The sequence below is a fragment of the Lytechinus pictus genome, chromosome 15 (genome assembly GCF_037042905.1).
Source record: "Lytechinus pictus isolate F3 Inbred chromosome 15, Lp3.0, whole genome shotgun sequence".
NCBI lineage: Eukaryota > Metazoa > Echinodermata > Echinoidea > Temnopleuroida > Toxopneustidae > Lytechinus > Lytechinus pictus.
In genome coordinates this window covers 4950271-4977761 of record NC_087259.1, presented here as the reverse complement: position 1 = coordinate 4977761, position 27491 = coordinate 4950271, and the positions used below count along the sequence as shown (strand labels likewise).

Here is a 27491-nt window from a genome sequence, read left to right as displayed (position 1 = left end):
AATGCAGTTTTCTACTTAAAATCTCAGCCAAATGACCTACTTATCCCCTATGAATAGTACCAAATTGTAGGGAATTTATTTGGCTTTTATATGACACTAATTTTATGGCAATTGAATGCTTATGTCAAAATCTATGTACGAAAATTCACATTCTCTGAAAATATGGCGGCCATTTTGAAAAAAGCGCCCTCACAGGTTAATTTTCAGGATACAGCCTGTTTACCTCATATATTCATATTCAGCGTAAAAAACTGGTCTAGAGGCACTATCTGAAAATTTCTCCTTCTCCAAGTGGCACCTTGCTCAGTTATAACCCGGACTAAAGTTTCATGAATCAGATCCATAAACTTTCAAAGTTATGATGGTAATTCAACAGATACCCCCAATTCGGCCAAAGTTCATTGACCCTAAATGACCTTTGACCTTGGTCATGTGATGTGAAACTCATGCAGGATGTTCAGTGATACTTGATTAACCTTATGTATAAGTTTCATGAACTAGGTCCATATATTTTCTTAGTTATGATGACATTTCAAAAACTTAACCTTAGGTTAAGATTTTGATGTTGATTCCCCCAACATGGTCTAAGTTCATTGACCCTAAATGACCTTTGACCTTGGTCATGTGACATGAAACTCAGGCAGGATGTTCAGTAATACTTGATTAACCTTATGGCCAAGTTTCATGAACTAGGTCCATATACTTTCTAAGTTATGCTGTCATTTCAAAAACTTAACCTCAGGTTAAGATTTGGTGTTGACGCCGCCGCCGCCGCCGCCGCCGCCGCCGCCGCCGTCGGAAAAGCGGCGCCTATAGTCTCACTCTGCTATGCAGGTGAGACAAAAACCTAATAGTGATATGGCACGTGCAGGGTACACCACAGGCGTATTAATGGCGGGGGTATCAACCTGCAGACATTACAAGCTCTGCTTTTTATGCATGCAGGTTAATTCCTTCATATTCTACTTTATCTACTGCCATTATCTTTTGTATTTTGTATGTAATCAAATGTATTTCCTGTTTTGCTATCTTGTGAAGTATGAAAATAAATTCAATTCAACCCCAGATTTTCAGGCCTCCCCCCCAAAAATAAGGGGAAGAACTTCAAGAAGGTAATGTATGGCCACTTCGTTATGTTTCTGGGGTACACTCTTAAAAGGGCAAAATGAACACATTTATTTAGACAAAAAATAGAGGTATCATATTCTGCGACCCATTTTCCTCCCCCTTTCCTCCCTACCGCATTTTCTTATACTGTGTATGGAAAGTCAAACAAGATATAACGACAGAGAATTATGCATGAGGTATAAAATGTGAAATTCGTTGCAATTTTGCAATTGAAATGATAGGAACTATACATTTTCACGAATCGGTGAACTTGATTAGAATACATTGGATTTTCTGAAGGAAGAATTTTATTTATTTATTATTATTTTTTTTTTGCCCATAAGTAACATCAATTGGCCCCCATCAAATTTTCGGGGGACTAATAAATTGAGATCTTACTCAAATCTAGGAAAATCATAGATTTGAAATATCTTATAATTAAAAGCATGTGTGGTACCTGCCATTCATATGCACACAGTCCGGAAATGTTTTACTTTGAAGTTTGAACAGTAAAAACATCACATTCTTATTTCTTCTTTGCTTTCCCTTTAGAGCTGCCCTACATATACATCGACGAGATCGACCGAAAACTTGACAGCGTTCCGTTGTTGTTATTCGCAACAAGACCATGGTATGCCTATTGTCTTGATTTTCTATTTGTTTTAATGCAGATGTCAATGTTTTTACTGTCTTATATGCTAGAGGGCATTGGAGGGAATGGGGAATGGTATGGATTCGAAAATTCATGAACTTGATTTGTGTAATGTAATTCCTCGAGGCCTCGACTCTGATCATACGAATCTTGTGTTGTGATTTTCCCACATATTGAATTTCATGTTACTGTTAGTGTATAAGGAGTGTCTTGCACTTGTCTTAACTTTAAAAATGAACTTAAGGAGGTTAAACAAGTATTTATTTAAAACTCAACATTTTTTTTCCAGTTTATATTGTTCCTTATATCTTTAAGTGTTTGTGTGCCAAAAATCCCATTAAAACTTAAACAAATTTTGTGATTATTCTTTGACTTTGTCTGATTGATCTTGCAGTTGCAAAAAATCATGGCCAGTCAGATAGTATTCAGGGGCCGATTGCACGAAAGGGTCTTTCCAAGGACCGTCTTTCGTGTCGCCCATCTTTTATGATGCGCTATAAGCGGGGTGTTTCTGAAATTTATGATAAACAAATAAAATTCGTAAGCTAGCTTTTAAATCAAATTTTATACAATTTCATGAGATATCACATTTTGTAAAAAAATATTTTTGTTTATTCTAACGGACAAATAAAATATATTTGCAGATAATTTATTTGAAATGCGTTTCACATGGCGTATCATAAAAGATGGGCGACACGAAAGACGGTCCTTGCAAAGACCCTTTCGTGCAATCGGCCCCAGGAAGTTTGATGAGAAAGGCTGCCTATGTAGGCCATTATAGGAAATGATTATATCATCGTTTTGGCTTGGATTATGAATAGATCTAGGGGTCTACAGAAAAATCTATCTGTAGGCCCTAGTCGGGGAGGCAGCGTAGCTCAGTTGGTTAGAGCGCATGTTTCGGATAAGATCATAGATCTCAACGTGAGGGGTTCTTCGAGTCCAGCTCATGCCGAAATGTGTCTAACAAAAAAATCTGATGCTATAGCGTTGTGTGTTAGCGTGCCTCACCACTGTATTCAGTGCAGGTGTGAATGTAACCCAGGGAGCTCCCGCCCGCAAAGCGGGCGGGACCCCAGGGTCTTACCGTGTATTTGGCCATAGACACGGGACTAGGGTAATTTATGGTCAAAATATTTATAAAACTGAATTGTGAAAACAGAAATTATGCACTTACCACGATTATATGGATGAAGGTCTAATGTGTGGCAGTATCCTGACATCGAAGCACAGACTGGAACCTCTTTCAAAATTCAAAACAAAATGGCCGATCGAGACCGAGCGCTGTAGCACTAGCGCATATATAGACTTGGTCAAATTCGCGCATGCGCCCTACACCCTCGGTACCGGTCTCATGGTGCGAGGTTACTAATACTAACCTCGCAATACGTGTTAGTATACTAATACTAACTTCGCAATACGTGTGAGTGATTTGCACCAATGATTGTCAAATATGTTTGTCTATTTTTAATTGCAATGTTCATTTTCAAATTCCATCTCAATAATTCATAAAATATTTAAATGAGATTCAACATCCCCTGCCCCACTTGCTCACTGCAACCACTCATTCAATGAACAAGGTTATACGATATAACCTTGTTCTCTGACTCTGTTACTTCTCCATGTGTGGCAAAATAAGGTTGGCAGAGTTTGGCTTATTTTCTCTTTTTCTTTGGGACAAATGCTTGATTTGCTTGACACTGTCAGTTTCCATTACAACTTCTCATCATATAACTAGGCTCCTAAGTAAATTTGATTCTTTTAATAATTTTTTTCTAAATTAAAAACAGAGATTGAAAAATTACAATTTTCTTGCCATATTCCTTTCCTCCAATAGAGGGCATATGCAAAAATATGCCAAAAATTCAAGTTTTTGAGTGCTCTGGTGAATACAAAAATTATTCCCAAAATACTAATGAAAAGTAAATTGCAACTGTATGGAAATTAGTATTTTTCCTCTTGGACAGTATGGCTGACAGCGACGTTGGGAGATTATTTTGCAACAAAAAGTGGAGGGTTCAAGTAAAAACATGGCCGTTCAGTTGACAGTAACCAAAGTCCCGCAGGTGGCTGCAGACTTTTGATAGCTGGAAAGGCAGCGGCCTGGAAAGTAAAAAAGGATAGGTGTGCTGATAGCTGCGTGAAGAAGCCTGTTCCAGATTCTCACAGTATGAGCATGGAGCTACTAGCTCCATGGTATGAAGATAGAAGGAGTACTTGAAGGCATCCATGGAAGCATGAGGTATGGCGAGCTTGATGGGATAATCTCGTCTGCCGATGGAGGGAGCTGCTCTTGGAATTTCTCTCTGAATAATATTGGAGATGCCACGTGTCTGTGCACCCATCCATTTTACCCTATGGGGATGATACTCTACCCTTCTTGTTTGTTCTGGGTCTTTTGTTGAAAAAGGCAGCATTGGGGCTGCATTTTGTATGAAATGAATGGGATTCATGTCTATTTCTGTATTGCAGTGCCCCATCTTACAAAGAGTTGTGATTGATCCAGTCAACCACAACTATGGATGGCCAGCAATGTCAGCATCTAAAATGCACATTCAAAATATTTTCTAGATATGATGTATATTTATAAATTCATTGTTTTCTTGACAATTTGGAATGTTCCCCTTTGTTTACAAATGACATTTTGCAAATTTCCTGTAGAAAAAATTGTGACACTGATGGTTTTCCGTAGAGTTACAATTGATTGGATCAAACGTAACTCTTAGCAAGATGGGGCCCAGATGTGATTTTGTGGTTGCATTTCTTCTCTGATTAGAATTGCACAGATGTGACTGCAAGGACACCTGGGGGGTGTTTCACAAAGATTTAAGTATGACTTAAGAGTCGTACGTAAATTGCCAACATGATATGCAACATGCAATCTTATTGATCAATACGCCGTAGTGCGCTTCCTCTTTGCATGATCTGACCAATGCGGTCATGCCTTTTATAACGCACGCAACTAGACATTTAAGTGCGACTCTAAGTCATTCTTAAATCTTTGTGAAACACCCCCCAGTACCTATATTGCTAGGATATATGGCTTTCCAATCCATTTATGAAGGTCTGAATACATTTGTTTAAATAAAGGGGAATCCAATCCAAATAAAAACTTATTTTTAGAGGAAAAAGATAAATCAGACAAGTTGATAGTTGAAAGTTTGAAAAATATCAGACAAACAATAAGAAAGTTACAAATTTTTAAAAGTTGTTGAAATTGGTAGTCATGGATACTTCAAATTGGCCGCATGTGTGATGTCATAGTGATATAAGGCAAGGACTACTCTTCCTTTTACTCCAATATATTAAATGGCTAAAATATCCTTTTTTTTCAAAAGTTTTACTTCCTATTATATTTTCCTTTCATGAGGACATAAAAAAATATACTACCTTGATTATATAGCCCCCAGGGGAATGAGTACTTTAGGAGAAAACCACAAATCCCTGATACATGGCCTAGATGGGATAGTTGTCCTTGCCCCTTGTCGTAATTTACTTACCCAGTTGCCAATTCGAAATCTACATAGTCTTAGGGATCTCAATTTTAAAGCAGCCATAAATTGCTTATTTCTTGTCTGATTTCTTTCAAATTTTGACCATTCTGTTTTACTTGTTTTTCTTCTTTCCAACAGAACATTTTATGACCAAGGCTGGATTCCCCTTTAATTCTTTGTCGTAGATCAAACCATGCTGGCAGCTCGGTTAGAGCTTGATGGTACCTTTGAAGCAAAGAAGAAGACAAGATATGAAAAACACAAAGATGAGGTGGGTTTTTCGTTTTAATTTTTTCTTCATTTGAAAATTATTTTCTATCACATTAAAAATAACACCCGTTTCATGTGTTACATACACTTTGAGTAATAATTGATCAAACCTTATGATATTTATTACATTAATAAAGCATTTGATTCCTCCGATATTCTGTTTGGTTGCCATGGCTTACAGGTCAAATTATGCTATTCAATTTTGGCAGTTGAATATATTCCCCCAAAGAGAACTGATATTTTGAGAAAGCTCATACTTCCATTTGTCACAGTTTCATTATATTATAAAGGTGACATCAAAATGGGAAGAAGACGGACATTTCAGCAAGTTTTTCTTCAAGGAAACTGTTATCCAGATTTTTTTTCATTTTTTTATTTAGAAATATTATTTTGAAATCTACTCTTATATTTTTACTTTTATTATTATTATTATTGTTGTTGTTTTTTATTTCCATGTAAAAGTGGTAGCTGTAGTGTAATTAATCTTCTTTTTTTTTTGGGGGGGGGGGGTAATTCATAAATTTTTTTTCTTGCTTACAAGCATTCATGCTTTCTTAGCAATCAGGTAAAAAAAATCACCACCACCATTTACTATTTTTTTTAGTATGCAGCAGGTATAAGTTAATGAGTAAATGACGTTGCACAGGACTTAATAATAATGTAAAGAAAAATCTCCATACAGCTGTTGTTGCAATAATAATCATAAACTTTAAGTCAGACAGCAATTGTCCAACTGTACAGACTATGTGTCATTTATTTTTATTTGCACATATATTTATTGGTACAGTTGAGGCCACTGACGTTTACATACAACCAGGAAATTCAATGAAAAGTTAACACTTGCCAAACAACATAAAATTTACTGTTTCTTATAAAATATTTGTGCTATCATGACGAATTTGATATCAAACAAAGTATGTCATGCCCCTTCATCACATTTCTTTGTCATCATCAGGAGCTGAAAAATATTTAGGTGTAATTTTATCCCCAAAAATCTTCATATTTTAGACAAATTGAAAATAAAACTTGAAAAAAAAATCTCATATTTGTGCTAGTTCTCAACACGAACATTCCAGATTACACTTTTTTGTTCAGTGGTGACATATCATGATAGAAAATGCAATAAAGATCATAGATTTGACATTTATATATTTCTATGAAACGATGTTTGAATATATAATAACAAACAAAAGAATACATTTAACACAAATATTATGTTTTTCTTCAAAGAAAATTCTACCTGCAATATGCTTGAATCCCAACGGCATCCCAATTATGTGAAAGAGCCTAATACACTCTTTCATTTGATACCAAATTAGTCATGGCAGTATTTATATTTCTGAAGATATAGTAAATTTTATGATGTTTGGCAAGCGAACAAATTTCACTGAATTCCATGGGTGTATGTAAACTTTTGGCCTCAACTGTACATAATGTAAATATTGACCAGCAGCAAAGGCTACAGAGGTCAATTTACAAATTATTTAATTTCTATATGATAGATATTAAAAAATTGTAAACATTGTCAATTCACAAAGTTGATCATTGTCTTCTAAACACTCTTTCATGATTTTATTTCTGTAATTTTATTTTTGTATATTGTGGGGGCATCATGGTCTAGTGGTTAAGACTCACGTCTTTCAATGTGAGGGACGTGGGTTCAATTCCCAGGCATGGCGTGTATTCATAAATTTACCAACTTTGTGAGGTGAATGGGAACCCTGTAGGAAGAAATTTTGAATGCTTCATTGCCTATAAGGCAGCACAGCTAAAGCCGGGGCAATAATAGCAGTGCTTTGTATCGTCAGGCAAAAAGCGTACACGTAATAAATCTAGCTATTATTATAAATTTTTTTGTTATTTTAGATCAATTGCGTGGCTTTCTCCAGGGATCTGGAGATGATGGTTACTGGGTCAGATGATGGCAGGGTGCGTGTTTGGAACAGACCGAAAAACATCCTGGTCTGCAGATTTTTTGGACACACAGGTAAAAAAAGAAGAGGAATGGTCCAAGAGTTCATTTCTGACATCATAAAGTCTTTTATGTTGATGTTTGAATGAAGTATTCATGTTCAAAACAAAGAGAAATATGCAAGTACTATCATATCAATGTGGAGCGTTGTGGCCCAGTGGATTAGTCTTCTGACTTTGAAACAGAGGGTCGTGGGTTTGAATCCCAGCCATGGCGTAATTTCCTTCAGCAAGAAATTTATCCACATTGTGCTGCACTCAACCCAGGTGAGGTGAATGGGTACCTGGCAGGATTAATTCCTTGAATGCATGAGCGTTGAAAGGCAGCTCTAGCTAAAGCCGGGGTAATAATGGTAATAACAACGCGCCTCGGAATATATATCTAGATAGATGGCGCTATATAAATGCCTATTATTATTATTATAAATATTTGCAACACTCTCGCGTAAAAAGAAAATGGGAAAAACAGAGAAAAAGTTGTGGGATCGTCCACAAGTAGTAGCTTCAGAAAAATAATGATTCTGGAAGTGGATAAGACTATCAGGAATTTGTATCATTGAGTCTTTTTTGGGGAAGTGGTAGTACTTTAAGAATATTGTTTTACCGTACTATTTCCATTTTCAAAATACATTTTTTTGATGTATTATTTGAAATGCGGTTGAGACTGAATTTCCTTGATTACTATAATGGGTGATCAGAGGGCAGGCAAATTTCACCTTGCAAAGATAAATTCAGAGCAGAAGATTCAGTAATTAAAATTGTAGTGACAATAACGGCTAGTCTACTTTCCATTTCCAACAAATAAAAGTTTTCGATAAATGTATCTCTGTCTCTGTTTTATCGCCATGTATTTATTTACTATGTGAATTTGTTCTAGCTCCATGATAATACACATTTATCACTTCTTACAAAATACAATAAGAACTACATGTAATTTCTTTTAGTGATTTTATTATAGTCATTACAGTAATATTGTGCATTTTATATTTCTTCTTTCTCCTGAACATTAATTGAATTGCAATAATCAGTTGTGTATTATTAAATTCTATTCCTCTTATATGCCATTCTTGATTTTTTTCCTCTTTCTGTAATGATGATGATGATGATGATAATTATGATTGTGATAACAATCATAATTATGATTGTGATAACAATCATCATTATCCTCCTCATGCTTCTTCTCCTCTTCCTCGTCATGATCCTCATCATTGTCATCACCTTCAACAATTATTGTCAGCTTTAATATTCTGTCTGAATGTAAACAGTGCGTCCCCAAAAAAACTATACACTTTTGAAATGGCTGCCAAATAAAATATATATCACTTTGGGGGAAAACACGTACACATATGGAAGCCAATAAAGTCAACTTTCAAATGGCACCAAAAAGTTGGAAAACTATTCATGCTTGAGCGAGCACTGCACACTGAAACAAAGGGTATGAAAATTAGGGTGGGTAGGAATTAGCCTTCCAATTTCGTTCAGTTTTTGAGATGCGAGTCCCTTGGAACTTGCAAAGTTGAGGGTGTTTTGATAAATCAATGATCAAGCATTATCAATTTAGGTTTTTAGAGCAAATTTCAAGAATTATTAAATTGAAATTTAATGCATGAGTGAACATGAAATACAATTTTTCACTTTTTCAAGTGGATTTCAGCAATTATGTGTTCATGGAAGTCAGAATAGGGATAGGACTTGGGTGGAGGAAGTAGGTTGACGGGATATGGGTCAACAGAACACTTAACCCCCCATCCCTTCTCTTTCTACCCCTTTCACCCCTTCTGAGAGACTAGCCTTTGCTAGGGTGAGCAGGAATTAGCCTTCCATTTTTTTTTAGAGGTGAGTCCTTCGGAACTTGCAAAGTTAAGGGTGTTATGCTAAATTACTGATGAATTGAGATCAGTTTTGATTTCTTAAGCAAATTTCATGAGTTACTAAATTGAAATGTAATGCATGAGTAAACAGGAATGGTAATTTTAGTGCAGCATTTTTAGTTTATTATTTGGATCTTAGCAAGAGTAATGTGATGGTACCTGTTACATGCAAGGGGGTGAGATGGGGTAAGACTGGGTTAAAGGGGCATTCTTCTTTGTGTTCTCTTACAAATTACATGTCATGTACTCACCCCCGCCCTCCACCCCCTTTCTTTCTCCTGGATAGTATTTAAAATTTAAATGCCAAGTGATTTATGGTTGATGGGTCTTTCTTTTCCATTGAATGATTATTCAGAACTTGACTAATTATGATGATTTATGAAATGATTTATTGAAAAAGCTGAATGTTTGATTGATAATTTATTGAAAAAGGTGAATATTTGATTGATCTCATTGATTGAGTTGATTTACTAACATATAGTTGATTGATTGAATGATTGATAGGTAAAAGTTGATGACCTAATTTTCAGAATTTATTATCAAATTGACAGTCCGTTCTGCACTTAATACATACATGTAATAGCAATCAGTCTCAATCTCAACAGGAGGGGGAGGAATGGACCTGTAGGAGGGAGGCTAAACGTTCTGTTGACCCTTTTCCCATCAGCTTTTCAATACTTCACCCACTGAAGTCGTTTCTTACCCCTATTCTTCTGACTCCAATGAACACACTGCTGAGACCCACATTGTAAAGTTAAAATGCACTAAAGCTTGCAATTCACACTCACTCATGCATGGAATTTCAATTTGATAATTCATGAAATTTGCTCTAACAATTTAAATTGATAATGAATTACCATTAATTCATCACAACACCCTCAAGTTTGCAAGTTCCAAGGTACTCGCCTCTCAAAAACTGAAAGAAACCGAAAGGCTAATTCCTGCCAAACCCCAATTTTCATTCCCTTTGTTTAAGTGGGTAGTGCTCACTCAAGCATAAATAGTTTTTCAACATTTTGGTGTCATTTGAAAGATGACTTTATCGGCTTTCCATATATATAAGTTTTTTCCCCCAGAGTGATATACTTTTTATTTGGCAGCCATTTCAAAAGTGTATAGTTTTTTTGGGACGCACTGTAGATAAGATGATTATTGTCATATTTTTTGTCAAAATAATGCACAGGGGCAGTCAAAGGGGTAGCTGTATCTCCAGATAGTCGCTACATCGCTAGCGCTTCCCACGACCGAACAGTGATTGTGTGGAGGACGAGAAACTCGGAAATCATTTACAAACTTCAGGGTAAGTTGAACCGAATGCAAATTATCTTTTCATGAATGTTAAGCATTTGCATGCACTCAACAAGTGATCTCTGACCATGCGATGATATTCTCACGGATGAATTTTGGCCCAGTTTTTGTCTCGCCTGCATAGCAGAGCGAGACTATAGGCGCCGCTTTTCCGACGGCGACGGCGGCGGCGGTGGCGGCGGCGGCGGTGTCAACATCAAATCCTAACCTAAGGTTAAGTTTTTGAAATGACATCATAACTTAAAAAGTATATGGACCTAGTTCATGAAACTTGAACATAAGGTTAATCAAGTATTACTGAACATCCTGCTTGAGTTTCAGGTCACATGACTAAGGTCAAAGGTCATTTAGGGTCAATGAACTTAGACCATGTTGGGAGAATTATTTTCAAAATCTTAACCGAAGGTTAAGTTTTTGAAATGACATCATAACTTAGAAAGTATATGGACCTAGTTCATGAAACTTGGGCATAAGGTTAATCAAGTATTAGTGAACATCCTGCTTGAGTTTCAGGTCACATGACCAAGGTCAAAGGTCATTTAGGGTCAATGAACTTTGGTCAAGTTGGGGGTATTTGTTGAATTACTATCATAACTTTGAAAATGTATGGATCTAGTTCATGAAACTTGGACATAAGGTTAATCAAGTATTAGTGAACATCCTGCCTGAGTTTCAGGTCACATGGCCAAGGTCAAAGGTCATTTAGGGTCAATGAACTTTGGCCAAGTTGGGGGTATTTGTTGAATTACCTTCATAACTTTGAAAATTTATGGATCTAGTTCATGAAACTTGGACATTAGGTTATTCAAGTACCACTGAATATCCTGTGCAAGTTTCAGGTCACATGACCATGGTCAATGGTCATTTAAGGTCAATGAACTTTAGCCGTGTTGGGAGTCTTTGTTAAATTACCATCCTAACTCTGAAGGTTTATGGATCTAGTTCATAAAACTTGGACATAAGAGTAATCGAGTATCACTGAACATCTTGTACGAATTTCAGGTCACATGACCATGGTCAAAGGTCATTTAAGATCAATGAACTTTGGCCGTGTTGGGGGTATTTGTTGAATTACCATCCTAACTCTGAAGTTTATGGATCTATTTCATAAAACTTGGGATATAAGAGTAATCAAGTATCACTAAACATCCCCTGTGAGTTTCAGGTCACAAAACCAAGGTCAGTTAAGGTCAATAAACTTAGGCCATGTTGGGGTAATTGTTGAATTGCCATCATAACTTTGAAAGTTTATGGATAGAGTGAATGAAATGTGGACATGGGTGTATTTGACCATATGAATGGTGTTTTTGTGAATGATTATTTTATAGTAGTTTTCAAAGTTAGCACTGCTGCTATATTAAATTGCGTAATGCAGGCGAGACTGCCAGAGGCGTTCCACTTGTTAGTGCACTGCAACCTTTCGGTCATTCTTTAGTCCATCCCTTCTCAGTGCCTGGTACTTATAGCGCTAAAGTAGCGCAGACTATTTTGGAATGACTCTTTTAGTTATTCAAAATTTTACAATTTAGCACTGGCCAGGCACAGACTAGCAATTCTTACCTTAACCAACAGGGGTATAATGATCAAATAATGCTATCTAATTACACCGACATTGACTGAACAATCAGCTGGAGACATATCTTTTCACTTGGGCAAAAACATCATTTGTTATTTTTATGGGCTACTTTCCACAACCCACTGCTTTTTGTCTCACCTGAGCAGAGTGAGACTATAGGCGCCGCTTTTCCGACGGCGGCGGCGGCGTCAACACCAAATCTTAACCTGAGGTTAAGTTTTTGAAATGACAGCATAACTTAGAAAGTATATGGACCTAGTTCATGAAACTTGGCCATAAGGTTAATCAAGTATTACTGAACATCCTGCCTGAGTTTCATGTCACATGACCAAGGTCAAAGGTCATTTAGGGTCAATGAACTTAGACCATGTTGGGGGAATCAATCTTAACCTAAGGTTAAGTTTTTGAAATGTCATCATAACTTAGAAAATATATGGACCTAGTTCATGAAACTTATACATAAGGTTAATCAAGTATCACTGAACATCCTGCATGAGTTTCACATCACATGACCAAGGTCAAAGGTCATTTAGGGTCAATGAACTTTGGCCGAGTTGGGGGTATCTGTTGAATTACCATCATAACTTTGAAAGTTTATGGATCTGATTCATGAAACTTGGACATAATAGTAATCAAGTATTACTGAACATCCTGTGCAAGTTTCAGGTAACATGATCAAGGTCAAAGGTCATTTAGGGTCAATGACCTTTGGCCAAATTGGGGTATTTGTTGAATTACAGCCATAAATTTGAAAGTGTGTTGGTCTAGTTCATAAAACTTGGACATAATAGTAATCAAGTATCACTGAACATCCTGTGCGAGTTTCAGGTCACATGATCAAGGTCAAAGGTCATGTAAGGTCAAAGAACTTTGGCCACGTTGGGGGTATTTGTTGAATTGCCATCATATCTCTATAAGTGTATTTGTCTAGTTCATAAAACGTGGAAATAAGAGTAACCAAGTATCACTGAACATCTTGTGCGAGTTATAGTAGTTTTCAAAATCAGCACTGCTGCTATATTGAATCGCGTGATGCAGGTGAGACGGCCAGAGGCATTCCACTTGTTTGATAACTACTTTCCAAAATAAAAGGTTTACGGTACACTTCATTTAAGATACCACCTAATATTTACCATGATTTTCTTTGTTTAAATATTATGATTTTCCTTTATTTTAACTCATTATTTTCTAGATGCAGTGATTTGTTTTTTAAAAATTTTGTTCATATACATGTATGATTTTCTTAATAAGTTTGGCTAGCAGAGATTGCAATTGACTTTGTTTATTTTTTTATATGTAGGCCTACATGTTTGTAATTCTATGTGATTTTATGTTATGCAGGGCCCCCATTTAAAACAGTATTTAAATTACTGATGGGGCTACCCTGCTGAAATAAAACTAAATGAATTAATTTTAAAAAAAATGTTTGAATCTGCTACATTTGAAAGCTTTAAACATTGCAGTGAATGGTGATTTATAGGGCTCTATTGTGCATTTTAGGGCAAAATTACCCCTAGCCCCTATGTAATTTTTCCCACTCTTTCCTAATTGATTACTGTACCTGTTTTGTTCTTTTTCATAATGGAATTCACACTGTACCACATACTTTTGTTATCTTATGTAATGGTATCCAAAGTGTATAAAAAACTGTGATTCTGTGTGAAAATCCCTATACATCATTAGGGTAAATTGTCAATTCGTCAACTGCCAACTCGTCCACTCACCACATGGTCTACCTTCGTTTAGTCTAATGCCATTCCGTCCAGCAACATTTCGTCTAACAACCATTTGGTCCAATAACCATTTGGTCCAATCATCACTTCGTCTTATCACCATTTCGTCTATCACCATTTCGTCTAATAACCAGTTGGTCTAACACCCATTTTCATCACGAAGTGGCTAATGACTGATATATCACCGGTCCTTGATGTGAAACAGTTTGGAAGTAGGCCAGGTAGATCAACAACCCACTGTCTTGTTGACATTTTGAACTTCCTAGCCAAACATACCGATAAGTTATCAACTTCTGTTACACTAGTCACAACCGACTTTTCAAAGGCTTTTGACCGAGTAGACCATTCTATCATCATTTCGAAGCTTATTGATCTCTGTTGTCGTCCATGTATCATCCCATGGATCATAGACTTCCTCACTGGTCGTACCCAGTGCGTCCGCTACCAAGGTGTCATATCAGACATTACTCCTATGAGCGCAGGTGTACCACAAGGTACACGGCTTGGCCCGGTGCTCTTCCTAGTTCTTATCAACGATGCTCTAGCATCATCCAAAATGGAGTTATGGAAATATGTAGATGATATGACACTAGGTGAAGTGAAAACGAGGGGTGCAGCCAGTGAGGTACAAGACACACTTGATGAGCTAAATGTATGGTGTAATACAAATAAAATGAACTTGAATGCCAGTAAATGTCAAGTGATGAGAGTGGACTTTGGGAAGAATCCACCCCCACCACTGATTGTTGAAATAGGCAACCAGACCCTGAACGAAGTAAATGTGATGAAAATACTTGGTATCCTTATCCAATCAGACCTGAAATGGAATGACCACATTAGTTCAATGATAGCTAAGGCTAACAGGCGAATTTACATGTTGAGGCAGCTCAGACCTTTTAAACTCCAACAGGGTGATCTACTGACCATTTATACTGGTTACGTGAGGCCTTTGGTGGAGTATGCTGTGCCAGTTTGGCACCCAGGTCTGACTACCCAACAGCGAGCACAAATCGAAAGAATACAGAAACGATCTCTCCGAATTATTCTTGGCCCACTGTACATCACCTATGAGAATGCCCTACAAATCACAAACCTGAAATCACTCGAATTAAGACGACGGGACTTGTGTATCAAATTTGCCAAGTCCCTACAAAACTCACCCACCTTCAGATCCTGGTTGCCTAATCCTAGACTAAACACAAAATCACTCCGAAGAATTGCTCCCTACGATCAGATTAAATGCAGAACACAAAGGTACAAACTTAGTCCAATCCCATATCTAATTAGCTTATTGAATGAATCCTAGATAAAAAAGACAATCAGTTTGTTGTGATCTGTATTATGACCTCTTCCTAAATCCTTTTTTTTCCATATCTCCTCTCTCTCTCTCTCTCTTTCTTCTTTTTCTTTCTCACCCTCCATCTCCATCTCTTTCTCTTTCTCTCGCTCTCTTTCCCTTCATCCATCATTCTCTCCAATTCTTTCTCTATCTCACCATGCAATGTGACTTATTATTATTATTGAATTAGAATAATCAGCGACTACCTGTAATGTTTCAGTAAAACGAAATAAGTATACAAAACTCTCTGTATATAAAACTTTATTCTAATTATTTACCCATTGTTACCCACTTCCATTTCTCCTTATACTCTGAATACGTTACTAATTCGAAATATCGATATTCTCAAGTCAAAATTATCCAATCCAATTCACTTACATCATAAATCCTTCCAATCCACTTTCTCGTATACATGTACTATATCTTAAGCAAATTTTGAAACCTCTGCAATTACTTATATTTGAAAATATTCTGTTGATTCATATTAACCCCCAAAGTACATTTTTTCATGCTTTGTGTATTTTTATAATTCTATTTTGATACTGTTATGTTTTATGTTGTTTTTTAATGTAAAAGTTCTGTACAATTCAGCTCTTGCTGCGAACAGTCTTTGAATAAAATACCATTATTATTATTATTCATTTTGCACAATTAACACTTTAGTTTCATTAGACCAAATGGTATGTGGACTAAATGGCTATTCGACCAACTGGTTATTAGACGGAATGGCATTAGACTAAGTGAAAGTACGGTAGACCATGTGGTGAGTGGATGAACTGATGGTAGACCAAATGATAGTAGACGAGTTGGCAATATGACGAATTGGCATCAGACGAATTGGAAATAAACCCATCATTAGTACATGTACCTGCATGCCCGCACATTTGTGGTTGGTTTTCAGCAAGTGTGCGCCCAACATGCTGCTAGAAAAGCTGTGAATCCATGTAACGGGGTAATAATAATTGTGAAGCGCTTTGACCAGTCGTAGATTGATAAAGCGCTATATTAAACCAATTATTATCATTGTGGTTTTTTTTATATCTATGATTCTACAGGTCACTCAAGATGCGTCGAGACGGTAGGGTTTTCAAGCGACGGTCGGCTACTCTGCTCAGGATCATGGGATTGCACTGCTATTGTTTGGAATTTAGAGGTATGTCCTGTCCTATGTGATAGTTGAGATATCCACTGGATCACACCTTTGCGTTAGTAGTTGTTGTAGAAAATCCAGGTTCCTTAAAGGTCAAGTCCACCCCAGCAAAACGTTGATTTGAATCAGTATAGAAAACTCAAGCAAGCATAACACTGAAAATTTCATCAAAATCGGATGTAAAATAAGAAAGTTATGACATTTCAAAGTTTCACTTATTTCTCACAAAACAGTTATATGCACAACTCATTGACATGCAAATCAGAGAGTCAGTGATGTCCTTCACTCACTATTTTTCTATTTCAATATGCAATATTTCAATTTTTACACATTTAACAATAGGGACCAACTTGACTGAAGCATAAAATGTTAAATCCGTGATAATTCCACATGTTCAGGGAGGAATGAAACTTTGCTTCACAGGACAATAAGGAGAAAATTAGAATATTTCATATTTCATATAATGAAATACAAAAGAAATAGTGATTTGACGACATCATCAGTCTATACAGGCCAGGATGTGTAGTAACTGTTTAGTGAAATTAAACGAAACATTGAAATGTCTTAACTTTCTTATTTTACAATAACAAATTTTAAGGAATATTCAGTGTTGTGCTTGTTAGATTTTTCTCTTAATATTCAAATCAATTTTTTGTTTACATCGTCTTGTCCTGTATTCTGCCAACCCCCCGCAATGCTTATAAAGAGTAAAGTTCACTTAAGTTTTTAAAGTATGAGAGAAATTCCAATGACTGAATTAGATATTCTGTACTCTGGTGGTATTTAATTTTTTATCTTCAGTTGAATTAGAAATAGATGAAGATGCAATCCAGGCAGGTCATTTTACAAATTATAATATTGATAAATATGATAATTGTATTACATAGTGATAATGATGATAGTGTGGACTTACTGAGTGCACGCATTGTCTGTGCTGCCCCCCCCCCCCACCCTATATGAAAAAAAGCAAGTAACTCTGTGGAATTAGTTTTTTAGTAAATTATAAAAAAATGTGTCATGTTCTATATAGAAATTGATAGAGTTACTTGAATTTGAAAGTTCTATATTTTAGATATTGGCCGGGGGCTATTTGACTCCAATTCCTTTAGCATCATGCAGAGCATACAGAGAGTATTCCTAAATTAAGAGAAAAGGTCAATTTTGAAAAGAATCATTTGCTTCAGGCACTTTCTTTGGCCATCGGACGGCACCATGGACACTCATCATTATATGTGCATGTTTTTCTTATTTAAAAAATGATTCAATTCATATTTTTTCTGAAATAGACTGGAACCCCCCGAAACATACTAACTGGACACAAGAATTTGGTGCAGTGCTGTGCCTTTAGCACTAATGATCATTTGCTAGTAAGTATCTAGATGGTACAAATTATTAATATACGATGACCCCACCTCCATTGCTATTCTGCTCTCAGAGATATAATAATATAATACATATATTAAAATATATGCTCTAGTGTTGAGTATGCCATAAAAAAGGTATTCATAGATTTCAGAATTTCACAAACTGTGGATTATATGAAACTGATATTTTCTTGATGTATTTCTGCTTTTATTGGAACCAACTTCCCCCTTGAAGGTATGTACCTTTAAGATTTTTAGACAAAAATAATATTGATGAAGATTGTCAAAGATGATGATTGTTAAAAATATTCATTTCGTAATAAGGAGTTGGAAGATATTGTATGTTTTTTGTGATTGTAAAATTAGCTTTAAAAAATTGGAAAGAAACAGAAATTTTGATAAATGAAAGTTCTCAGGTGCATGTCAAGTTTAGTTTAAAAATATATAATCTTTGATTTCAATGAGAGAAGAAATGATGCATCACATTTTTTGGTAAGTATAATTAAGCAACTTTTATTTCTGCAAAAGTTAAAAAAGTAAAATTCCTGTGTTTGTGTATGTAAAGAAAGAAAAATTATTCAGTATTATGGAGAGGAGGGAGATATTTTGTTTCTATATCGGGTTTGTTTAACAAATTTAATACTAAATGGATGTCACTTCATTCTTTGTTTACTTGAGAGAAATGTGAAGTATCGTTATTTGTTGAGCTCATTTATTGATTGTGTAAAAAATTTTATATTTTGAAACTATTTGACACAATAATGTTTCTTTTTAGTGCTGAAAAATAAAAGAAGAAGGAAATAATTATGTTGGTCCTGTATCCGTTGCAGTTGAATTAATGGAGTAACAAATTAAATAAGAGAACCGAATATGAGACAAGAAGAAGTTTTAGTACTTCTGAATCCTAAATACATCTCGTGATATGTCCACTAACCTTAAATCCAGGCTACAGGTTCATGGGACCATACCGTACGTCTCTGGGCGCTGTGTCGTCAGGCGGGTATCGACCAGGTCAGGGTTCTTAAAGGTCATACAGGAAACGTCCATGCAGTGGCCTTCTCTAAACTTGGCATGCTGGTGAGTACCTCCACTTTAACAAGGATGTTGGCTTTGGGTTCTTTATTTAGAGGACAGCCCCCCCCCCCACCACCAAGCCATGCAACCCATGAATCCTACAGCTCACAGATCATTGACGGATGATGATGATGATGATATTGTTGATGATTGTGGTGGTGGTGGTAATAATGATGGTGGATGATGATGTTGGTGATGATGATGGTGATGATGATGATGGTGGTGGTGGTGATGATCAATTATGATGATGCGGATGGTGATGATGATGATGCGGATGGTGATGATGGTGATGCAGATGGTGATGATTATGCAAATGGTGATGATGATGATGATGATGATGCTGATGGTGGTGGTGATGATGCGAATGGTGGTGTGGATGGTGATGATGAGGATGATGCTGATAGTTGTGGTGGTGGTGATAATGACAATAATGATGCTGATGGTGGTGGTGGTGGTGATGATGAATGATGATAATGATGATGATGGTGGTGATGATGCGAATGGTGATGTAGATGGTGATGATGAGGATGATAATGATGCTGATGGTGGTGGTGGTGATGATGATGCGAATGGTGATAGTGATGATGTGGATGGTGATGATGATGATGTGGATGGTGATGATGATGATAATGCAGATGATGATGATGATGATAGTGGAGGTGTTGATCATGATGAATCTAATGGTGATGATAGTATCATCAGTTGGTCTGGAGTAAGTGTTTGTTGTTGTTACTGTAGCATCAGAGTCTATTATTTTATCTCCTGATTTATTTCTTCATAGGCAACGGGTTCTTGGGACAAGACTGTTCGGCTGTGGAGTTCAAGAGATGCTCGCTGTCTTCTTGTGCTCTCGGATCACACTGGCTGGGTGAGGGCGCTGGCGTTCTCCAACGATAGCAGTATGGTTGCCAGCGCAAGTGATGATGAGACGGTAGGGAGATTTGATGTCTCATTCAGATAAAAGAGGATGATATTGGTGCTGGTGGTGACGATGATGGGGATATGGTGATGGTGATCGTACTGGCTTTGATGATGATGGTGGTGGTTAGTTTGATTGTGGCGTTGTGATGGTTGTGATGGTACCTCTTATGATGTTGGTGGTGATGATGATGATGACGATGAGGAGGAGGATGATGATGATGAGGAGGAGGAGGATGATGATGATGTTGATGGTGATTGATGATGGTGATATGATGATGGTGATCGTACTGGTTATGATGATGATGATGGTGGTGATTTTGATTGTGGCGGTGTGATGGTGGTGATGGTACCTCTGATGATGGTGGTGGTGATGGTGATGGTGATGATGATGATGGTGATGATGATGATGATGGTGGTGGTGATAATGATGAGGATGATGATGGTGGTGTTGGTTGATGATGATGATGTTGATGTTGATGATGGTGATGATGGTGGTGGTGGTGGTGATGATGATGATGGTGGTGGTTGATGATGATGATGATGATAATGATGGTGATGGTGATGATGATGGTGATGATGAGGATGATGATGAGGATGATGATGATTATGATGATGAGGATGATGATGATGTTGGTGTTGATGGTGATTGATGACGGTGATGAAAGTGTTTTTAAGAAATGTGATAGTGATGATGGAAGATAGTTATGATGATGATGGTGATGATGGTGATGGTGATGATGGTGATGATGATGATGATTATGATGGTGGGAGTGATTGTGATGTTGATGGTGGTCACAGTTATGACATTGATATAGGTGCTGATGATGATGACAGTGATAGCAATGATATGCATGGTAGTATCGCAATTGACAATGAAGATAGCGATGATGGTGGTATTAATTATGATGATCATTTTAGTGATGGTGGCAATGATGACACCGATAAAGGTGATGGTGATGATGAGGATGATGATGATTAAGATGATGAGGATGATGATGAAGATGATGATGATGAGGATGATGATGAAGATGATGATGAGGATGATAATGAGGATGATGATGATGAAGATGATGAGGATGATGATGACGATGATGATGATGATGATGATGAAGATGATGATGAGGATGATAATGATGATGGTGATAATGATGGTGGTGGTGATGATGACAGTGATGATTATACACCTTTATTAAGGCCATTCACTTCTGAAATAATCTTATAATATCCTATTGTTGTTATCTGTCTTCAGGTCAGGGTTTGGGATGTGAGAACTGGTGAATGTGCAAAGACGCTCGAGGTAAGGCTCAACGCCCCTGTATCATAAAAGGGAGTGAACTGTGTGTAGTCTCTCATTGGGTGATTTCAGTGTTTGGTGTTGGTGTTGAGAGAGTAAAAAGGCCGCTGAACCGAGGTCCAACACCGAGCTGGGTTCAGAGGAATGACACCGATTGCGTTATCGATAGCACATGACGTCATGCCTTTGCGCTGCGCTGCTAAATCATCTCAACTTCATGCGAGAAGTCTTGATGACGAAAATGAAATCGGAGTTAAATGCAGTAAATTCTCATTTTACAGAATACCAATGCTTTCATCAATTCAAGAATTTGAAAGAGTGAACATTATTCTTCATCAAAATATATAAAGCTCAAATGATTTGTAGTCATCTTAACTGTAAAAGGTAATTTAACAGGGATGTTTCACTGTGTTCGCCGCCTGTTCACGAGCTTGAGATTGCCAACACCAAATGGGGAAATTGCATGTAGATCGTCAACACCAGCCGCAGTGCTGGGTTCAGCAGACGACATTCAACACCAGCGATCAACACGAACTGCCGGAATATGTCATATTTTCCGAGGTCAATCCCAACACCAGCCTGATATCAAGTACGGAGATGAGGCAGATTTCAACACCGTACTTTAAATCACCCATTGGCTGTGTGTTATAAATACATAGTCTTAAAATATTCGTTTTCAGATATCTGCTAATACTACAGAGATTAAATTGACCTATAATTGTATTTGTATAGAGAAACTAAAATGTTCTGAGGGGAAAAGTAATTGTTTTGCTACTTGGTAACATAATAATTGCGGTATAAATGTATTGAGTAGTTAATTGGCAAGTTATCATTCAAGTGGGTCTATATTACTAGACTACACTAGCATTATGGGTCAGGAAACTGGCCAGGTATGAGTAGTTCAGGACTCGAAATGGCGCTATTGGTTCGTATCTGCTTTAAAGAATTTTTATCAATTGCACAATTGGTTATTTTCTACTCATTTTTACAAAGTGCAACAGTGATCTTCGAACAAAAAATCTTCCCAAAAGAAAATTTGAGACAAAAGAGTAGACAGCTTCATATTTGTACACATATTCTGTTGTCTTATGAAGGAAACAAATATTGTGAGGTAAGTAGCCAGTGATAAAGCTAAAGATTATTCCCTATTTCTCTTTTACAGAGTGATCTGGAGCAGCTTCAGACTTGTGTGTTCTCGTCCGAGGGGGCGCTGTTTGCATCCGGGGCCGCAGCAATGGCTGTCGCAGAGAAAAAGGAGACACAGAGTAAAGGAGAAGAAGAAGAGGAGGTGAACAGGGAGATGGATGAAGGAACAGTTGTGGAGGAGGAGGAGGATGATGAAGGGGGTTAGCTAATGTACCATAAAGGCTTCCGCGCACCTGGGCCACAATCCAATTTTAGAACAATTCGCATTTTGCTTATGAATGAAAAGTATCTGTTTGATTTGAAAAGTATCTATTTGATATTTCAAATTAACTGTAAGAATATTACTCTAACAATTTCTTTATGATGGCAAGCCTTTATGTTGGAGTAAAGGCCAATTGGTTTCAGATCATAGTCAATAATATGCTTGCTCTGACATCATTACGACTGGATATTCAAATTGCTTTTATTCTTATAAGAATTGTAGTAGTCACAGATATGAATATCAGTATTTGTATGATGAATTCAAACTTAAAGCAGTAAGATGATCCGTGTCTCAATATTTGGATAAAATTTACTCTTTTTTTTCCGAAAACGGGTCACAGACCAATTGTAAGATGTGCCGTAATCTTAAGGTATTGCTATTCCCTCAGTCACATTTATAATAATGATATAGGTATATTTACCCAGGGTAGCCACTTCACTTATTAAAACTGTTCTCCCAGCGGGCCCTGCTATTATTATTACCCTGGCTTTAGCTGGGCTGCCTAGGCGCTGAAGCATTCAAGGAATTTCTACCTACCGGGTACCCATTCACCTCACCCGGGTTGAGTACAGCACAATGTGGATAAATTTCTTGCTGAAGAAAATTACGCCATGGCTGGGATTCGAACCCACGGCCCTCTGTTTCAAAGTCAGAAGACTAATCCACTGGGCCACAACGCATTTGACCTTCGATGCCAATGCAGAGACTGTGAAGTGGTATTGCGTGGCCTCTGTAATGCCTAGTGCTCACTTGTATGCACCTGCTCTGATTTTGCAGGATTCCCGTACAGTCTCTGCAATACCCCTTGTATGGTCTACCCACTGAGGTTCCTTCAAAGAAACTTCATGATTATGAGAATACATTCATTGGGTGATTTCAAGGTCAGTGTTGACCTTTTGGTGTTGGTGTTAGGTCAATTTTTACACGATTATAACACCAAAAATAACATGAAGATGGTCCCGAAAAGTCACTCACTAGTTGTTGAGATGTCAATCAAGTGATCTGGATAAGTTTTCCAAAATCTGAATTAGTTTTGGAGCTAGGGGAAGCATACCAAATTTCAACACCGGACTTGAAATCACCCAATGTAGGCAGCACCCTTGCCCTTTGCCCCCCCCTCCTCACATTTACATGATGTAAAGCTATTGTTCAAATTCCATGGCATCTAGCCTATAATCTAGTTATTGTCTCTGCTTTTATGAGTCTGATGCTGTTAAGGCGAAACATAAGGGACACATCTGATACGGGACACTACCAACGGTGGCTTCACTGCGAAGCAGCCATTGCCTATACACTCCCGTCTTCCTTTTAGTTGTTTATTTTTCATTGATGAATGTCAGTTTTTCACACAAAAAACATGCACCGAATCCTGGGCCCCGTGGTATAAAAGTTACTATTGTGGTAACTTTGTCATCCAATGGTAACTACCATGGTAATGCTGATCAGTAGCCAATCAAAATCAAGGATTTCAGGGAAATTACCATTGGATGGCAAAATTACCATAATGGTAACTTTTATGCAACGGGCACTGGTCGATAAAAGGGAACAACTAAGCAAGACCGGAGTGCATAGGCTGTGGCTGATTCGCAGCCATGGTTTGTAGTCTTCTGCATCAGACACAATTGCTTCCCCATAGCTGCTGCATGTGCCTAGATTATAAGGCTACATGGGATCCAAAGTTGAGCATTGATAAAACATGAAGGCTTTTTCGGTTTAAAAAAATAAAATAGTTATAGACATGGCCAAGGGGAAGGGATAGGGGACATATGAATTATGAAGTTCGATGAAAAAAATTGAAATGTAATACAGGAAAGGCTCAGCGAAAGCAACATGTAAAGCACATCACACACTTTACAAACCAATTGTGTTCTGATTTTTTATCAATAACTCGTTTTTGCAATAACTAAACAATTCTTTTTTATTCCATATTGTGTAACGCATATTTTGTAAATTTTCCCTGTCCTTCTGATTGCTAAAGACTAGCAAAGAACAATTTTGCTCATGTATGCATATATGAATGATTATAATTAGATTACATTTTTTTGTTTATGAGATCAAAGGTCACATTGGCCATTATTTGATAGAAGTTAGGTGTGTAATATATTTCTGGTCCACAATGATGGAGGTATATATTTTGACTGTGCAATCGAGAATCCATTCTTTTCTTCACTCTTAGAAACCTTATTGGAAGCAAGTAATTTATTTGATGGAAAGCTTAAAGGTTTCAAAATACAACAAAGCCAGTTTCATGCATTTTTTTAGCTTACTTAGCCGAGTATTATTGAAATTTTATAATATGCAAACTTGATAATGAGTGTCATTGTGCTATTCACTGGCCAAGATTCTATGATGTCATCTGATGTGGATGGAGTTGTGATTGCATGCATTTATATGTAGATAAGTTGCATTATTTTCTTGTTTTCCAGCTTACAAATTCAAATATTTTGAGAGGATTGGCAAAGATAATTGTCTTTGGAATCAATTAGTGCTTAAACCACTGTTAACGCACGGCTTTACATCATATTTTCATTTTTTTTCTTTTATCTTTATTTTGTTGCATCTTACAGTATGTGACCATGTCAACTAAATATGTTTTATACAAACTCAGTGCAAATACAGGTGACAAACTGCGTAAAAAAGCAGCAAGTTTAACTTGGCCAAATGAAGTTCTATAGCTTGAGTTTCATCAATATATGCAGGAACTACTCTAAATATTTTTTTTGGGTGCATATTCTTAAAATTTCCAATTGTAATTTGGAAAACAGTAAAATTACCAATCTTGTCTACTCACAAATGCATGTAAACTCAACTCCGACACACAGGATGACATCCTATAATTCAGGCTGTTGAGAAGCCCAATGAAGCCCATAATGGGGAATAATGAATTTGAGTATTTATAGAGCATAATACCTAGCTGGTAAGCAGTGAAAGTGCATGAAAATGTTTTATGATTCTTCACAGTTTTCCATTAATACATATTTGTTTGGCTGCCAATATGGGGTTAAATTGTTCAATTTTTTTTAGGCAGGAGATTATTTGTTGTTTTTTCTTTTGCCTGAGTAGTGATGTGGAGTAAATAAGATTAAAAGTCTTTCAGATTGTAATTCTAAGTTCTGTGCCTTTTTTTGTAGTATTAACATTTTACATTCATTACATGCTGCTTTTCCGTATTTGCATCAAATTCATATATTTATATACTAGACTATATACTTCGATTCATTCCATTTTTATTTTCTATATTTTGCATATATATATCATCAATAAAATATAGATTTATCATTGAATATTTCAATAATCTTGCATCTTTTTTAGAAAGTACATTTCTTGAATTCTTAAATATAATGTGAAAAAGAAAAGTGAATAAGTAGGAGGTGACACGACATTTGCTCTGGCGACGATTGCTCCGGGATTTATTTTGTCTAAGATATAGAGTTAGGGTTGCAATAGGGTTTTATTTTAGTTATTGGGTTAGGTTTAGGATTGGGTATTAATGTTAAATCCAGTGTTGAAGTTGATCATTCTGTTAGTGTGTGGAATTTTACAGCGGAGCAATTGTCGCCGGAGCAAATGTCATGGAACTGAGTATGAATGATGGAAATCTGTTTACTGAAGATCAGTGGCAATTTGAGTTTGATTTAAATCTATCACAAATATTTATTTGTAAGACAGGGTCCAGAACTAAGTGACAGAAAGAGGGGGTGGGGTATGGAGAAAGAAAGAGAGAGGGGAGGGTGGGGGAGAGAAGAAAGGAGAGGGAGAGGAAAAGAGAATGACTTTAATTCATTCCATTTTATTAAGTATAGCTTTATCAAATATATTTGAATAATCTTGCATCTACTTTTAAAGTATATTTCTTGTATAACAACAGAGAGAGAGAGAGAGGCAGGGGACGAGGGAGAGGGGGGGGGGGTGAAAGAAACTGAAAATGATTGTTGAATGATATGCTGTATGTTACTTTCTAAAACATATGAAGCAGAGTATCCAATCTTACATGACTTTAAATATTGAAAATAATCGTCAAAACCATTGTCGCCCAATGATTGCTTGTGAAGGAAAACCGGTGGGATACGATGGGCTAAAAGTGTTTGCTGCCATCTTGTGTTAAAATACAGAAGAGCAAACACTAAGTTACAGACTTCTTGTGTAATGCCCGTCACACCGGCTGAACCAACTCCTGACAGACAAAATCTAACACGTTATTGCCATTAAAAATGGGATGTTGAAGTTAAAGGACAAAAAGAGAAAAATCCAGCAAGCATAACACCGAAAATTTCATCAAAATCGGATGTAAAACTAAAAAGTAATGACATTTAAAGTTTTGCTTAATTTCACAAAATAGTTATATGCACATCCTGGTTAATATGCACATGAGAAAACTGATGATGTCACTATTTTTTTGTATTTCATTATATGAAATATTCTAATTTTCTCCTCGTTTTCATGTGAAACAAAGTTTCATTCCTCTTGAACCTGTGGTATTAACCTTTGTTTTAACATTTTATGGTTCAGTCTAGTTGGCCCTTATTGTCAAATCTGTAAAAATTGAAATATAATTGTATATTTCAAAAAATAACAAAAGAAATAGTGAGAGAGGGTCATCATCGACTCTCTCATTTGCATATCACTGAGTTGTGCATATCACTGTTTTATGAAAAATAAGCGAAACTTTAAAATACCATAACTTTCTTATTTTACATCTGATTGTTATGAAATTTTCAGCGTTACTTTTATTTTTATTTTTCTCTATTGATTAAAATCAACATTTTCTTGGGTGGACTTGACCTTTAAGTAAGAATCTGAAGAAAAAAAATCACACTAATGTTTTACCATTTTTACAAGAAGGAGCAATGACTTTCAGAAATTATAACCACACATATCCTCACACACCCATGCCTTTAATGGAGAATGAAAATCTGGGGAGAAAAAATAGTTAATGTGGAAAAACGGAAAAGAAACAAA

At 36.6% G+C, this 27491-nt stretch overlaps 1 protein-coding gene across 1 annotated transcript; it reads left to right on the top strand.

The window, feature by feature from the left end:
- Positions 1–1670: 1670 nt before the first annotated feature.
- LOC129278262 (WD repeat-containing protein 38-like) lies at positions 1671–25816 on the top strand. The gene is made up of 10 exons (XM_064110290.1): positions 1671–1738; positions 5392–5524; positions 7390–7510; positions 10549–10665; positions 16377–16474; positions 17758–17838; positions 18781–18912; positions 19691–19840; positions 21080–21127; positions 22287–25816. Exons 2-10 carry the CDS (start codon positions 5447–5449, stop codon positions 22473–22475), a joined length of 1014 nt encoding a protein of 337 aa, XP_063966360.1. The 5' UTR covers positions 1671–1738; positions 5392–5446; the 3' UTR covers positions 22476–25816.
- Positions 25817–27491: the final 1675 nt, after the last annotated feature.

Bases quoted from the DNA above. Each gene is read 5' to 3' on its own strand.
- LOC129278262 (XM_064110290.1), top strand. From the start codon at position 5,447: ATGCTGGCAGCTCGGTTAGAGCTTGATGGTACCTTTGAAGCAAAGAAG. The intron at 5,525-7,389 runs GTGGGTTTTTCG...TTGTTATTTTAG, and splicing joins ATGAAAAACACAAAGATGAG to ATCAATTGCGTGGCTTTCTC. The intron at 10,666-16,376 runs GTAAGTTGAACC...ATGATTCTACAG, and splicing joins AATCATTTACAAACTTCAGG to GTCACTCAAGATGCGTCGAG.